General features: G+C 37.6%; 3 protein-coding genes and 1 long non-coding RNA gene across 6 annotated transcripts in view; 2 read left to right on the forward strand and 2 right to left on the reverse strand.

The window, feature by feature from the left end:
- Positions 1-4,560, reverse strand: part of LOC132132647 (rab5 GDP/GTP exchange factor-like) — a 10,180-nt gene extending 5,620 nt beyond the window's left edge. The window contains exons 1-7 of one of the 3 annotated variants that reach the window (XM_059545102.1): positions 4,189-4,434; positions 3,406-3,598; positions 3,070-3,265; positions 1,892-2,030; positions 1,527-1,547; positions 732-898; positions 563-644 (exon numbers count right to left, since the gene is read on the reverse strand). In XM_059545102.1, the coding sequence (XP_059401085.1) occupies positions 563-644; positions 732-898; positions 1,527-1,547; positions 1,892-2,030; positions 3,070-3,265; positions 3,406-3,598; positions 4,189-4,222 (832 nt within the window). In that variant the 5' untranslated portion in view covers positions 4,223-4,434. Of the gene's footprint in view, positions 1-562; positions 645-731; positions 899-1,526; positions 1,548-1,891; positions 2,031-3,069; positions 3,266-3,405; positions 3,599-4,188; positions 4,435-4,493 lie in introns of those variants that run through there. The other 2 variants (XM_059545101.1, XM_059545100.1) reach the window with 2 other exon arrangements.
- Positions 4,561-5,214: 654 nt separating this feature from the next.
- LOC132132648 (BTB/POZ domain-containing protein KCTD7) lies at positions 5,215-8,786 on the reverse strand. The gene is made up of 4 exons (XM_059545103.1): positions 7,934-8,786; positions 6,754-6,923; positions 6,415-6,593; positions 5,215-6,345 (listed from the first exon to the last, which is right to left on the reverse strand). The coding sequence occupies exons 1-4, from the start codon at positions 8,204-8,206 to the stop codon at positions 5,969-5,971; spliced, it is 999 nt and encodes a 332-aa protein (XP_059401086.1). The 5' UTR covers positions 8,207-8,786; the 3' UTR covers positions 5,215-5,968.
- On the forward strand, positions 8,186-14,651 carry LOC132132649 (uncharacterized). The gene is made up of 2 exons (XR_009429060.1): positions 8,186-8,327; positions 13,806-14,651. It is a non-coding gene; the product is annotated as an uncharacterized LOC132132649 (long non-coding RNA).
- Positions 9,880-11,193, forward strand: LOC132132537 (uncharacterized). The gene has a single exon (XM_059544946.1). It carries the CDS (start codon positions 9,999-10,001, stop codon positions 11,094-11,096), a length of 1,098 nt encoding a protein of 365 aa, XP_059400929.1. The 5' UTR covers positions 9,880-9,998; the 3' UTR covers positions 11,097-11,193.
- Positions 14,652-15,823: the final 1,172 nt, after the last annotated feature.

Consider the following 15,823-nt stretch of genomic DNA (forward strand, 5'->3'; position numbering starts at 1 on the left):
TGTATAATTTCGAAATTTGAAACAAAAAAAATGGTTTGACTTCAGCTTTGTGAAACTATACAGAAAAAATATCTGCATGGAACAGAAAGAGCAGAGAGCTGAACGAGATGCAGATTCACTCTCTGCCAGCAGGTGTCGCTTAAAGCGTTTCCTTGGTAACCACTGTAAACAAAGCAGCTGCACTACACATTATACAAAAATACCATCTAAACTTTTCTAAAGAGTAATTTCCCCTCAGTCATACATTCATATGAACTCCTACCCCTAATTGACTCACGACTTGTTTAACATCTCCACCGATTTGAGTCGTCACATATTTGAATCGATTTTAAACGGGCACGTGGTTAATCGTTACATCCCTAGCCCAAGCACATACAAAACAAAACCATTTTTGGTAATCTTTCATAAAAGTCCATTACAACAAAACAACCAGACAGCGGATGAATCAGATCCAGTATCCGCTCTAATGGATTCAGTGAGTATTTAATTAAAATTATTCAAACCATTTGAGACTTTTTGACCAATTCAGTGCTGCCAAGTTTCTCTGAAGCATGAATTCTACCTTTAAAATGATTCAAGAGTCGGTCAGACATGCCCTGATAGAAGTCCTGCACACATTCAGACAGCTCTTCAGCACTGAGATCCTTCAAATAAGAACAAATGCAAAAGAATTTGTTTACTTAAATGATTAACATTCAAATCTGATGTAGGCACGTGAGCCCGGTTCTCACCTTTTTATTCCCCATACTCTCTATGAAACCACGGCTCTGCTTGTGGATGTCTCTGCCAGGCTTCTGTATGGTCTTGAGGAACTCCACAAAGTCTCGTGACACGCGATCAGTCTCGATGCTGGACTGACGGGTAATGGAGGGACTGGGCGCTTTACCCTCATGGCTCTCTGAGGAACACAAATAAGCACACAGAATGTTTAGAAACAAGTTGTATAAGCATAAAATGGATAATAAATTGGATCGGATGAAAATGGAAGTTCAAAAGTTAGTTTTCATCACAGAATGCCATGTGAAATTAAGTAATTTCAGCCAATAATATTCAATAATTTTAATTATTTCAAGTAGAAATGTTCAGCTGAATTACACATGACATTCTGCACAGAATAAAGAAAAAAGCCACTTAATAAACAACATAAAAATGTTACATATAAATATATTCATAAGTTGACTTACAGCCCATTGAGAGGAAAACCTTCTCAGAAGTAGGCCATTCTACTAAAATATTGATCTGTTACCATGCCAACACCTTTGACATCAGAACAGAGTCAAAGATATTAATAGAGTAGCTGAATGAATTGAGAGATAATTCTGGTACCAGCATGCTTTGGCTAAATACTACACAAACAGATGTTCGAAACGCTGTTGCACCTGTCTTTCTAAACACCCCATTGACAATAATGGAGCATTAGAAGGGTTTCAGCCTGAATGCATGCAGCTCATATATAACACTGATGCACTGGTTTGTTTTCTGTGATTTGTGCTGGAGGGCTACAGTGATGTGGCACTAATACCCACCTCTCAGCCTCGATACCAGAGCTGCCACCAGATTGACAAGAAAAAGAGGAGGACACATTACAACGAAACAGTGAACATGAAAAAAATGGTAGGGTCAATTCAATCATGGCTTTTGACGCACACACAACCAACATAAAGAAATGAACAAAGAACAGCTGAGGGGAACATCAAATTAAAGGGTTGCTGCTGTACTCCGTGAAATACTTTTAGTATAGACACTTTTAGACAGTTAGCTCTTCAACACTGAACATCAAATCATCAACATCAAAGGAACGCTGGTCCAACTCAGAAAAGATGAACAATGCAATCTCCTCCCACGTTCACTTTTCATAACCCCAGATTTTCCTACAGGCTCTGTATGTTACCTTCGGTGGGGGAGGCCAGCTCCCAGGGTTCTGTAAAAATGCCCTTCAGATCCCTCAGGAGGTTTTCTCCATGGCTCTCCCTCCTGCCTTTAAACTTCTCCTCTTTCTCTTGTTTCTCGCTTTCTTTTTTGGGGGGGGACTAAAACACCCAGGGTAAGCAAGGGAAACGGGCGAAAGGGGGTGAAATGGATGAAAAATGTGGGAGAAGTGGGGCGGAGATCAGACAGAACGCAGAACAGCAACGGGATGAAGGAAACAAATGAAGGGTGGATAACTTGGGTGGATCACTTGTTCAAATTAAATCATCTCATAAGATGGACAACTGATAAAATCAAGTGAGAGCAAATGAATATATAACTATTCAATCAAGCAAGGATGACTTACACTACCGTTTAAAAGTTTGGGATTAGTAAAGAAAGTAAGTAAGTAACAATTTTATTCAGCAAGAACTCTTTCAATTATCCCAAAGTGACAGTAAAGCTTCTTGAGCACCAAATCAGCATATTAGAATAATTTCTGAAGGATCATGTGAGTAAGACTGGAGTAATACTCCTGAAAATTCAGCTTTGCATCACAAGAATAAATTACATTTTATAATATATTAAAATAGAAAACTTTTCACAAAAAAAAAACACATTTTTACTTTTTTAATTTAGCCATGGTAAGCATAAGAGATATATTTCAAAATCATAAAATCTTACTTATCCCAATGAACTTTTGAATGGTCTATACTTAATGTTTCAATGATAAAGCCTTTTAATTACCAACATTCAGGTCCATTAAAGTAATAATCAACTAGCATAAATTACAAATTGCTGTTTGGATGTTGCATGCAGACAATTTAAGGCTTTATCAAAGAGATGCCATCCAATGACAAGGTAAAGTCAAACTAGGACTATGTATGATGATGGGGCAATCATTTGCATATGAAATAAGCATGAGTTCCAAAAGGAATCCAGAAGCAAAAGAATGTGTGATTTTGTATTTTGGGTTCTGAAAGGAAAGTGGCGATGCAAGGAAAACCTACAGCACTGACACAAGTCTGTAAAGCTCCACTGTATTTTAAATCAGTTTTCACTTGTCCAACTTATAATAATTTTTTTGGTTGGCAGACATCAGCCAACTCCTCCTACTGCAAAAAAAAAACACAAATCACACTTATATCTCTCCAATCCCACCCTCCTTGTACCTTTTTTAGGGGCTGTGCGGGAAGAGGGTCTGAAGAACTTCTTTACGGTGGTGACCTTACGGGTCTTTTCATTGGTTTTCTTCTCTTCAAACTTGGAGAAGGTGGCAAGAGAGTTGGACTGTGGAGGCTGTGTCTGAGAGGAACTGTGACTGCTGACATAAGCGGCCTCCTCTTCTCGCTGCAGCCTGCGACAGGAAGCACATCATTACAGCAGTCGGTCTGAACATCATTTCTGCTTTAAGAATGTCTTGATGATGCTGAATGTTTCTTTTAATTAATACAATGCGTTATCTAACAAAACTAAATTCCACTGTGTCCAACTCACTTCTCAGCCAGAGCCCAGTCCTCCTGGATCTGTCTTTGCCGAGCTTTCTGGTACTCCTCCCTCCAGCACTTGGAGCATAGGCCCTGCCATGCAGCGTTGCCATAATAACCGCAGCCTTTCTTACACAGCAATTCTGATTGGTCTACATGGATACCCCGTCGCTCCGAGCGTTGACTCATCGTGTCCCTTTTGTCTAGGTGAAGAAACATGTTTGTCATTGTGATATGAATTTGCACATCCGGTCTACAGTTCATGCACCATGACAAAAGGAGTCGGGTTACAGAATGTGCTCTGCAAAGACATCCAACTCTTACAAAACATACCAGAGATTTCAACATCGCCATTTAAATGAGACAAGATGAGTCATTTAAAGACTGAGCAGATTTAAAAATGAAACTATGTGAAAATCAGATTTTCATACTTAAATTTATATTTCAGAGCTAATGGGGAAGTAAACTAGTCAAATGCATAGTTTTAATAATTATACAGGGTGTATTCAGGTAAATTGGGACATTTGTTGCTATTGAGATGTCTGGGAAAAATGACCCAATTACCCTGAATTCACCTCACCTTACAAAAATGATGTCTAAATTATACTGCGAATTATTAAACATCCAATGACCCAGTAAATCTCCATCGAAATGAAAACGGGAGTAGTTCAAACGTGTTTGGTCTTGTGTCTTTATCGTTTTGAATCAAATAACTGCGTAAAAGCACAACCAATTTTAACACTGATAACATGAAATGAAATTCCAGGTATTACAACATATAATTGTTACTGACATCGTTCAGTGCGGGTATGTTGTAGCTTAAACATTCATTAATTGACTACCAGAGGGTTTAAAAATAACGTAGAAAATACATTATCGACTGAAAATAACACAGAATGTCATTCAATCCGCCGCAGGCAGACACGTCAAGCTAGCAAAACAGCTAACTGACGTGGCTAAAAACAAACGCAACAGCTCGTTCTCAGCAAGATATTAGCGAAATATGCATTACTTGTCTAAAGCGATACCGAATAAAACATTGAAAAACACCGATAAGTTTCAGTTTTTAATGTTAATCAACCGGACAGCGACATATACCTCGTCAGCGGTCTCTCCTCCAGGGTCACAAATACCTCATATCCTCGCGACTGGTGTATTGGTTATGTGGGCGGGGCGGTGGGCGGAGCTACAGGTGGGCTGATCTAGGAATGTAAACATTCCCTATGACAAATCCAGCGCATTCATCTTTTTTTCACCATTTTCTATGATAGAATTGTTACGTTTACATGTAAAAAAGAAAAAAAATCTTGTATTTAATAAATTGCAAAATATTTTGTTTATTATCAGCACAATAAGAGCCAGTACAGTAATGCAATACAAACAACAGTATTTAACAAATGTACAACAGAGAACAAATATGCATCGGTTTAGATTTGAGAAACATAACAAACTGGGCAAGACTGAAACTAAATCCCAGTTAGGATTATACTGTGCATTTTAACTGGTATTAGATATTCTGCTGCCAAAACACAGAGAGCTCTTGCAACTTCAAATGGCCTTCACAGCTCTCAAAGCAAACCAATGAGAGACAGATGTTTCAGATGACTAAAATAAATAATGCTAAATTATCTAAACTTGTTGAGGGTTATGGCAATTAAAAGCATAGACAAATTCTATAGGCAGCAGAAAATAACTTCATAAAGTGTCAAAGTAGCAAAATAGGCAATCTAACCTGCAGTAAGGTGGCTAACAGTCTTTAGTTTAATTTTAAATATAGTGCTTTTAATTCATATTCAGGTCATATTTATTTTAGTACATAAACTTGGAGAACCGTTTATTTTTTTATATGAATCAAAACTTTTATACTTTAATGGGATATATGAATATTTTAGAAGGCTTTATGTGAAGATTTGAGTGGCTGTAAATTCCAGACATTTGTATTCTTGTTGAAGTCAGTATATGCATGATCTAGGGTGTTCATTACTGGAAACTTGACATGGATCAGGTCCTACGTATATAAGTCATGTAAAACAAATGGGGTATTTAAAAATACTGTAGGGAAAAAGTTCTTTTTAAGAAATACTTCACAAGTAATGACACATAATTTTCCGAGTATGGGTCCAGTTGATTAATTCTTCGATCAAACTGTATTACATCTAACACGGAAACATATTTAAGTGATGTCATATTTAGAACAGGAAACACTTTCACATAAGTTAAATTCCTCTGAGGATGATCCCAGAAAATCCCTTTAGAACTACAACTGGACGAAATTATTCCAGGTTTATACTAAATTAACTAAGTTAAACAATTACTTACAAAAACTAAGGAATCAATAGAGCTGCCCATAAAATAAATTTTGAGTTGCAAACCGCAGTTTCCTGAAGAAACAAAAGGGCAAATGCCACAATTATAGCCATCTTTTTCAAAAGCTTGTCATTATTTCCACTCATTTCGAGTAGGACTCCATGATCCTGCTGGTTTCATATAACTGTAGACGGCGGCAAACATCATTTGCTCAGACTTGCACATCTCAGTTCTTAGCAAGAGACATCAGCTAAAACACCTCACCTTCACCACCAGGTGATTTTAAACTCATAGATTGGCCTTTTGCAGTAGTAGTGGTTGATGAGGTGTTTGTCACACACGCCGATGCATTGCTGGTCAGCAGAGATGCCCCGCTCTGCCAGGTCACCTACTATGCAGTGAAGAAGGTCATAAACATCTGCCACTGCCTCCCAGGGCCCGAAGGACACATCAACCTCACAATGGTGCTCAAACAGCTTGGCCTCACTCTCTGAGCGCTCAAATCTCAGCGAATTGAACAGTGGTCTTTCATAAGGGGTGATAGGCATCTCCTCCTTGTAAACACAGATCTTCAGTTTTGCAAAACGAGCCTTCCGCTGCATGGCACGAAGTTTTGCAATCTCCACGATGCGCTCAAGATTTTCTAGAAGAAAAGGGGACAATTGTTCATTCAACGAAAAAACCCCTGTTTTTATTTATGATTTTATATTACCTTTATAATAGGGCAAAAGATCAAGAAAAGCCTGTCGCACTTTCTCTCCGGTAAGTGGCTGCGTGTCTTCAAGGCTTTCCAAAAGAGGCCCAATAGCATAATACTGAGCTTCCCTGTGCACCGCACGAACATGGTCCCTCTGAGGCAGCTCACCCTCTCGCAAGAAATTCAGAATATCCCTAATGCCAGATAAGCATTTCTAATAATCATCAAATCAAGCGGTTATTTAAGTAATGCAGTGATGAAATAATGAAAGATGAATTCAGATAATCAAAACATTTGCTTTGTATTTTTGGATACTAGTGGCCATAATCAGATTTTATTAAGCTAAACACTAACCCAAAATATGCTCCGTCTCGGTCAATGAAATATCGTCCCTCTGCATCCCTGGGAATGTGGTGGCGGCCACTAAACATGGCAGCCAGCATTGTGTCCTCATAACGTCGCAGGGTGGAGAGCCGAGTGGTGAAATATGTTCCTCCTACATTCAGGGGGATAACCTCGGGGAACTATGGAGAGAGAGGAGGAACAGAAATAGACATTAGTCTATTTTTTTTAATGTAAAAGACTAATGTCTTTTACATTATTCTGAAGGTACACTACTGCTCAAAAGTTTGGGGTAATATGAATGTTATTGAAATAAGTCTCTTATGCTCACCTAAGATGCATTTGTTTGACTTAAAACAGTATTATTTTGAAATTTTATTAAAATGGAAAATAAGAGGTTTTTTTGGCAGAAATTTAAAGTTATGGCTTTAACTTCAGTGTCAAATCATTCTAATATGCTGATTTGGCACTGAAGAAACATTTCTCAAACAGTTCTTCCTAGTTTTGATAGTGAAAACAGTGATGCAGAAAACCCATCATGCATTTTTTTTGGATGAATATAGTTTTTAAGAGAACAGCATTTATTTGAAATATAAATCTTTTTTAACATTACAAATGTGTCAATTTTGCTTTCTTGCCAAATCTGTCCCATCTCCGGTTCATTTGAATGCTGATACGTTTAAATAATTATCTTAAAACCCGTTGGCAATGATAAACAAAGGTCTTAGGCTAATAATATTACACATGTTGACAGGTCACGCAGGTTTGTCACCAGAAATCAGCGCCGAGGCCTTTAACATAATCTTTTTTTTACTGTCTATGATAATAATAGAAAAACACGATTAGTTTAATCCAGGCGTTATGATTTGATGGACGTATGATATGTACCAATCAGAAACTACGTCCACCCGCCCCACTGGGATAAAGAACCAATCCGATTGTAGCAATCGGGATGCAAACACGCTCAATACATCTGTTGCCTATGGAAACGGTTACAATAAAGCACGATAATCTGGAAAACTTTGACAAGACTCTTCCAGACAATATTTAGGAAAAACAAACAAACATTTAAAGGGGCGAAACGCAGTTGTACGTGGGCGTTTTAATTTGCATTTAACTTCTATGCATCACACTACAACTACCCTGTTATAAAAATAGCACATCCTCTTTAATTTAAACCTCTGGGATTTACCTCCTCAGGTGCGTCTAAAGTGCGAAGGGGCTTCCCCAGATGAAGATTAGGGACAGGTATGGCTGGTTTGCGATACACCTCTTCCCCGGTGTCCGCGCCCGACATCGCATCTCCCGGTTTCTCAGAGTCACTCGCAGCCGAAAACACCACCATCACTGTCGGCTGAGGAGGGACCGTCCGCCCCTCCTGCCCGAACCTCCTCACCCGGGACGCTGACGTTTGGAGCGGAGGCGGCTCTCCGTTCGGGGTTTCGCCTGCTCCATTATGCTGCATGCACACACACACCCACAGCAGGTCTGCTACGAGTGTCGATGAAGGCCCACACGCGGACTGTCAGCGGCTGTTATGATATCCAGGAGGACGGCAGGGTAGCACAGCAAACCCCGAGCGAGAGGTATGGTCTGCAGCCTGCTCAGGTGAAAGTGAGAGCGCTTGTGTGCACTGGAAAACACATACGCAAGTTACGTATGTACTGCGTACTGCTGGAATGTTTTTAACTGTGTGCTCCGCGACAGACGTAAACATGAACACAGATTTACAAACGTGCGTAACTCGTGTACACGCACGCAGTTCATCAGACGTCACTTTTATTTAGGGCAGAGTTGAAATAGTTGCATATTTATAATACATAAATAACTGCCCAAATAATGCAGAAGATACAATTTGCAATCATAGAAATACCCCTATAAATATCCACTGATTGTAAAGGGGAAATTATATAGCATACAGTTACAGTATATATTTTATTTAGTTATGGTAGAATTAGGCCCCGCGTCCCCCTCATCCAGAGGGCCCCAAAACTCTAAACACAGCCCTGGTCATCATGAACTAGTTTTAGTCTTAGTACTTGAATTAAGTGCTTACAGGGATAGTTCATCCAAAAATCATAATTATGTCATTAATAACTCTCATGTCGTTCCAAACCAGTAAGACCTCCATTTATCTTCGGAACACAGTTTAAGATATTTTAGATTTAGTCCGAGAGCTCTCAGTCCCTCCATTGAAGCTGTGTGAACGGTATACTGTCCATGTCCAGAAAGGTAAGAAAAACATCATCAAAGTAGTCCATGTGACATCAGAGGGTCAGTTAGAATATTTTGAAGCATCGAAAATACATACCGTACACACAGTTTTTTTCACTGTAAAAATTGATAGTTTGAATGCACTTTAAGTCGCTTAAAGCATCTGCTAAATGCAGAAATTTATAATTTAATTTATAAATTTAATAACACTGATAATGTTAATTTCTTAACTGAATATAATTTTAATAATTTAAATTTTAATTAATTTTAATGTGCTGTCCACAGAACAGCTAAAATAACTGAATTTTCTATACAATGAAATGTCTATAGTTAAATCATCTACAAAAAATCGATTACGTTAACAATAATATAGTATATTAATGCATTAATATTAATACTAACAATGATAGTGTGTCCATTGAGTTACTATTCACTATATGTCCTGATACTTGGACCTATACTAGTAAAAAAAATAGGTTTAAAAATGTCAAACTCCAGTAGGAACTGATTTGTAGTAATGACCCCTAATGTCTCTGCCCTAATACTACGGTCTTGCACAGGCTATTCCCATAGACAATAAAAGAAATGGACACAGCGACCCCATTGGAACTCAATGGAGACAAGTGAAGCCCATTTTTAGCGATTTTTAGCACTTCCGTTTCTGACAGGCAGACTCAAACTACGCTTGATGACGTCAGCAACCTGTCTGACAGATGTAAATCTTCTAGTAGCTGTGCGTGCAAACTGCCATCGTTAATCTTCCAGAGACGGCGAGCTTGAGCGGGGAGTTCTTTGGCGTGAGTGAGCAGGAGTAAGTATTCTGATTAATTATTTTGTATAGTATTTTAAAATGTAACGCCAGGGCTTCTCTTTTTCTTTTACTGTCTATGAGGCTATTATGTAACCCTTATGATGAAACAACAAACTGAACGCTCTACCAATCCCTTTCCTAGAAATATTCTTCTCGCACGGCATTGGTCTAATTTCACTCAGCCTGCAAAGAAGCTCAGTTCTGATTGGTCGATTTGCGGCGGAACCCGGTGATGAAGCTTTCTTTAGTTGATCCCTACGCAATGGCGGAGGTCAGGCTGTGTTTCGGGAGAGGGGCTTACAAGCTTTTAAAACCGCGAAATCTCCCTCTTTTGGATAAAGACTGTAAACCGGTTCCAACGGAAACTTACGTCGCATATTTAATAAAGTCGCCACAGCTCTGTGAGACTCGAAATGACCGTGTCCAATCAGCTGAAACACCGGCAGCTCTGGAGTCTCCAAAAGGGACTGTGAACACACTCTTTACCTGGGCTGGAGATGCACACAGCCTGAAAGAGCGGTTGAACCTCAATTCTGGAAATTTTAGTACGTGGACGGACTGCCATGGGTCGAAGTCATCTGCAGTTCACGTGTCCTTCTGGAGGAGCTCGTGTTTGCGAATTTACGGAAAACTCCCTCTCCTGTCCAGTCATACTGGCACTCACTTTAAGCGCCAGCTAAGGGGAGCCATCTATAAAAATCCTCATTATGAACCTCCAAATGATTATGTAGGGCAGTTTATGTCTTTAACCAGAGCTTATAGTGGCACACAGAATAAAGGCAGTCCGTTATACAAATCAAAGTCTGCTTATTATGATATTTTGGAAGTTTCTCCGACCGCCACGCACGTACAAATCAAGACCGCTTACTATAAACAGTCTTTCATCTATCACCCGGACAAGAACGCAGGGAGCGAGGAGGCCGCGTTCAGGTTCTCGCAGATCAGCGAGGCGTACAGCGTCCTGGGTAATAAAGCTCTGAGGAGGAAATACGACCATGGGATCCTGAGTCAAGCTGACCTGCTGGGAACCAGCAAACCCGCCGGCAGAGAGAGAGAGAGTCCAGCATCAGGACAGCAGAGCAGAGCCCGACACTCCCCCTCTGTTGGAGCCACCCAGCAGAACATCTTCGACTTTGATACTTTCATCAGATCACACTATGGAGAACAGCTGAAGAGAGAGCAGGAGATCCGGCAGCGCAGAGAAGAGCTCATCAGGAAGAAGGAGGAGCAGGTTGAGGATATGGAACTGGGCAGGATGAAGGAGATCGCTGTGGGGATAATGCTGGCGATGGCGGTGATGATCTTATTTAGCCTCAAGTCTAGCAAGTGAGGAAGACACGGGGATACTTGAAGCATAACTCACGTTGTAACAGCGTAAAATTGGTTTTGATTAAAAAGAATGTGCCAAATTGCACAGATATATGCTACTGATGTGTCGTATTTACCTTTTTTATGGGTAACAAATCCTTACCAAAAGTTAATACAAAATACACTTTAAAGTTATAACTGGTTTTCTTAAAGGGGTTGTTTAAATGTTTCTTTAGTGGGTGTGTGTATATATATATATTAGTCTAAATCAGTCTTGTTTTAATTTGTTTTAGTTATATGTAGATTTCATTTTTTAAATATTCACACACACACACACACACAAAAAAGACTATTTGAAAGATCCTGTATAAAATTGATATAGTAGTGCTGTCAAATGATTAATTGCAACCAAAAAACGTTTTTGTTTATATAGTGTGTGTACTACTGTGTCTATCTATCTATCTATCTATCTATCTATCTATCTATCTATCTATCTATCTATCTATCTATCTATCTATCTATCTATCTATCTATCGCAGGGGCGTAGATTACGCGGGGGACGTGTCTCCCCACTTTTATCATCACGGAAATTCGTCCCCCGCACTTTTTCAGGCAAATGTGTTCGTATAGAGGTTTTCAAGAGCTGATGTGAATACATATAGATTTAAACTCAAAGAGACAGGATAGTCTGCGCATGACCTGATGTTTTTTCGGACCAAGAAGGCGAGATGAACGTCACTGAGCGCTAAACACTCCTGCAGTGTTAGTGTGTGTGTGTGTTTCTCGAAGCCGGAAGGCGCTCTCGCGCAGAAAGTCATATCAGGAAACTCCTAATATGGACAACAGTCCAGCTATCGCTGTATGAAAACAGTTGTTTTCAGTTTTGTTTTTTTCAAGTCCAAAAAAATCTCCAGCAGATGATAAATAAAGTAGATGAACAATGCAGTGCTAATTGACATAGCATTTATTACAGTATAGAAACTATTCTGCCTTATTATGTGATAAAAAGTGTTATTGTCCAGCAGTTATAGATTTCTAAGCCAATTCAAAGCTAGAAATTAGAGAAGCATTCAGAAATAATTCTGATATTCTGATTGGCTGCTAAAAAAAAAGAAAAAAAAACTCTTATTATGATAATGTTGAAAACAGCTGAGTATAATTTTTTCAGGTGTCTTTGATGAATCGAATGTTCAAAAGAGCAGCATTTATCTGAAATAGAAATCTCTTGTAAAATGATGCCTTTATCATCACTTTTGATCAATTTAAATAATCCTTGCTAAATACAAGTATTAATTTCTATCATTTATTTAACAAAAAAAAAAAAAAAAAATATATATATATATATATATATATATATATATATATATATATATATATACTGACTAAGCTTTTGAATGATATAGTGTATAATGTTGCAAAAGCTTTTTATTTCACACAAATGCTGATCTGTGGATCCTTCTATTCATCAAAGAATGCTGAAAAAAAATTACTCATCTGTTTTAAATATTGATAATCATCATTTTAGAATGATTTCTGATTAATGTGACATTGAAGACTGGAGGAATGATGCTGAAAATTCACCTTTGATCACAGGAATACATTACATTTAAATCTACATCTATCTATATATATAGAATGCACATATATTTAACATTTACACACACACATATTTTATATATATATACATAATTTATATTATATATATCTTATATATTAACAACATATTTTTCTTAAATCTATACATGCATGTGTATCTGTATTATGTAAAAAAAAAAAAACTTTTGGATGCGATTAATCATTTGACAGCAGTAATATATGTTTTGTAATATATAGATACACACACACGTTTTAATTTTTAAGGTAATGGAACTGAGAATGGTTTGTCATAATGGATACCATTGTAGCTAAAATTGTGTGCTCCACCTCTTCTGTTAAACTGTATTCAAAGTAATTTGTGTAATGATTTTTGTGGTCATGGAGCATGATGTATTTAAACTGCTTGTAAACAATAATGACATTATATTGCACAAAAACCCTTGGGTCTTGGTTTATTAATATTATTTGTCTGGCTTCATTTCACCTGAGCCCCTAATTTAAGTTTCAAGTATTGTGTCCAAAATAAATGTCTGTCACTTGAAAAAAATTAAAGTTTAATTTAATCACTTGGAAGAATGGTGGAAATGTTCTGGAGTCGTGGTTGGCTAACTGTTAAGGATGTAGACTGCTAACACAAGCTGTGGGTTCAATCTGAAGCTGGAATGGATATGGACATTTGCTGATATTACAATAATTCAATTTAAATGTGCCTTCTGGTAATTTAAATACATAAATGAATATGTATACGGTGGAAAGAAAATAAATTATTCAAAAAATGTCTTCTGTTTGTGTGGAAGTGTGGTATTTCTAGTAGTATGTGTTAATTTTTTGTAACTTGTATGTTGTAGTTTCATTTAGACACTTAAAATGTCCCCATAACAGATACATGTATGCATGCATAACTGTTGTAGTCAAAAACATAGTTTGCAGTGCATATGCTTTGTGCTTCTTAAACATGGCTTCAAATTCCTGACATCAGAAATAAATAAATGCAGAGTACAGTGGTAATGTGTTTGTACAAAAGATATTTACTTCAGTTAATACACCTATGGTGGTAATTAGGAATAATAATAATAATAATAATAATAATAATGAATTTCAAACAGTGATATTGCTTTTTCTCATTTTGGATTAGAACTGTAACAGCGCTGGGAACAGAATACAAGACTACATGATTATACACAAAGGAGAAACCAACCGAACTAAATGCATATCAAGAGAACAAAGTGGAAGAGTCTTTATTCAGGTAAAATGGAGGATTCAGCTCCATCTTGTGGTTCAAAACCATGACACAGAAAAATAAACCATACAACTGTCATTAGCAGGTGTAAGAGGGAAAGTGTCACCAACAAACTAATGGACAAAAGGACTGTGCTAAACCGAGGTTCTACCTGAGCTTTGAGAGACCTAAGGAGAATCTATAGGATACCAGCTTGACTTGGGAGCTGCCTGTCATATTTCATTACAAGGCTTCATATTACCCATATTACAGCATACGGAGCAACAACAGAAAGAGAGAGAAAGATCTGAACGTCCTGATCCAGACATCCAGCTTCCATGGATTGTTGGTCAAAATTAATCGTGATAATTTGTGTTGCTCTCGCTGAGACAGATGTATAATCGTCGTGCTCGCCTCACATATAACACAATTACACAACTTTAAAAACAAAACAAAAAAGATAGAGAGAGAGAAATTCTCCATCTGGGATACAATGAAACAAACTGTGGCTGTTCAGAACATACTGTCTCAGGTGAAGAAAGAACATACTGTCTCAGGAAGTGATGTAAGTGTGAGGGAATAAACGAGGTAACAATTATGACAATCACTAGCGAACTAAGCTACGGACGAATATCTACATTAATGCTACTCGAGACTACCAATGTAATATCAATAATGATGATCTTTTTTTTGTTGCTTTGTTTTTCTTTTTGTCTTTTTTTGTCTTTTTTTAAGAAATCATATAAACGTGCTGTCTGTGCAGTCGAATGTTGATGTGTTTAGTCATCTGCAATACTTCCCATAGAAAAATATTTGCAAAAAAAGCAGAGAAAAAGTGCTGGACATCTGCACTGAGAATCGTCTGGAAACTCGAAGTGTTTTTCTTTAAGTGTTTCATGCAATGATATCAACAGTTACGTTTACCGTTTCAGTCAGTGAGAACGTGACAGACATAAAAAAGCTACCTTGATACAGACCAGATTTCAATGTTCTCCTAAATGTGTTTTTCTTCATCTGTGTTCAATTGAAATCACGTTTATGATCAGAAAAGAGTCTTCACACTTTGATTTGTCTGTTTTGACAATTTGGTCCACACTACAGCATAGTCTACAAAAGAGTTTCCACACACCAAATCCATCTGTATACGTCCTCAAGCATTGGGGAATCTTACTGTTAAAATACAATAACATGGTCAAAATCATCTAATGAATGCCTAGAAATGATTAAAACTACATTTGGGATGAATAAATATGAAGTTAACCATTATAAAACTTAGTTTTTTTGAGTAACCAAGTTTGAATCCTGGGACAGCTGTTTTCTCTCAGATAAAACAACACAGACACCTTGAAAGTATGGAATATTATGACCTGAGACTAGATGAGACCTTATTATTAAACTTGCTGGCGAAAATTTTTAAGATGTGGTATGATCTGACACGCGATACTTCCAATCACTTATTTGGAATGAAGACGACGCGATTATAGTAGCGAACAGTTTTCAGTGAAGGCACTCCAATGTTAAACGTGGAGAGAAAGTTCGAGAAACAGTCACGGGCTTTCAACATTTTCGTATATTCCGATAAAAACATTGGTTCATGAAGTATCTCTCTGTGCTTTCGTTGGGTCTTAAAGAGACAAATTTGATTTGAATCATTCATTGGCACACATCAAATAAAAAAAGAAAATGAAAAAAAAAGGCCAAAGGTAGTTTTAAACCGAATTATTTTTCGGCACAAATTTTTACGAAAAAAAAAAAAAAATTCAAATTCCTCAAGGTGCAGCTCAAAGCGACAGCTAATTTCAGTGACGTTAACTACCAGTTGTTCACTGGCTCTTTATAGCAACTAAGCTTGATTGCGATTTTTTTAAACATACATTATCAGAACGTTCGCAGGTTAATTATTAACCTGAAAAAACCCAATTCAAGAGCGTCAA

This window comes from Carassius carassius, chromosome 49 (genome assembly GCF_963082965.1).
Source record: "Carassius carassius chromosome 49, fCarCar2.1, whole genome shotgun sequence".
Lineage (NCBI taxonomy): Eukaryota > Metazoa > Chordata > Actinopteri > Cypriniformes > Cyprinidae > Carassius > Carassius carassius.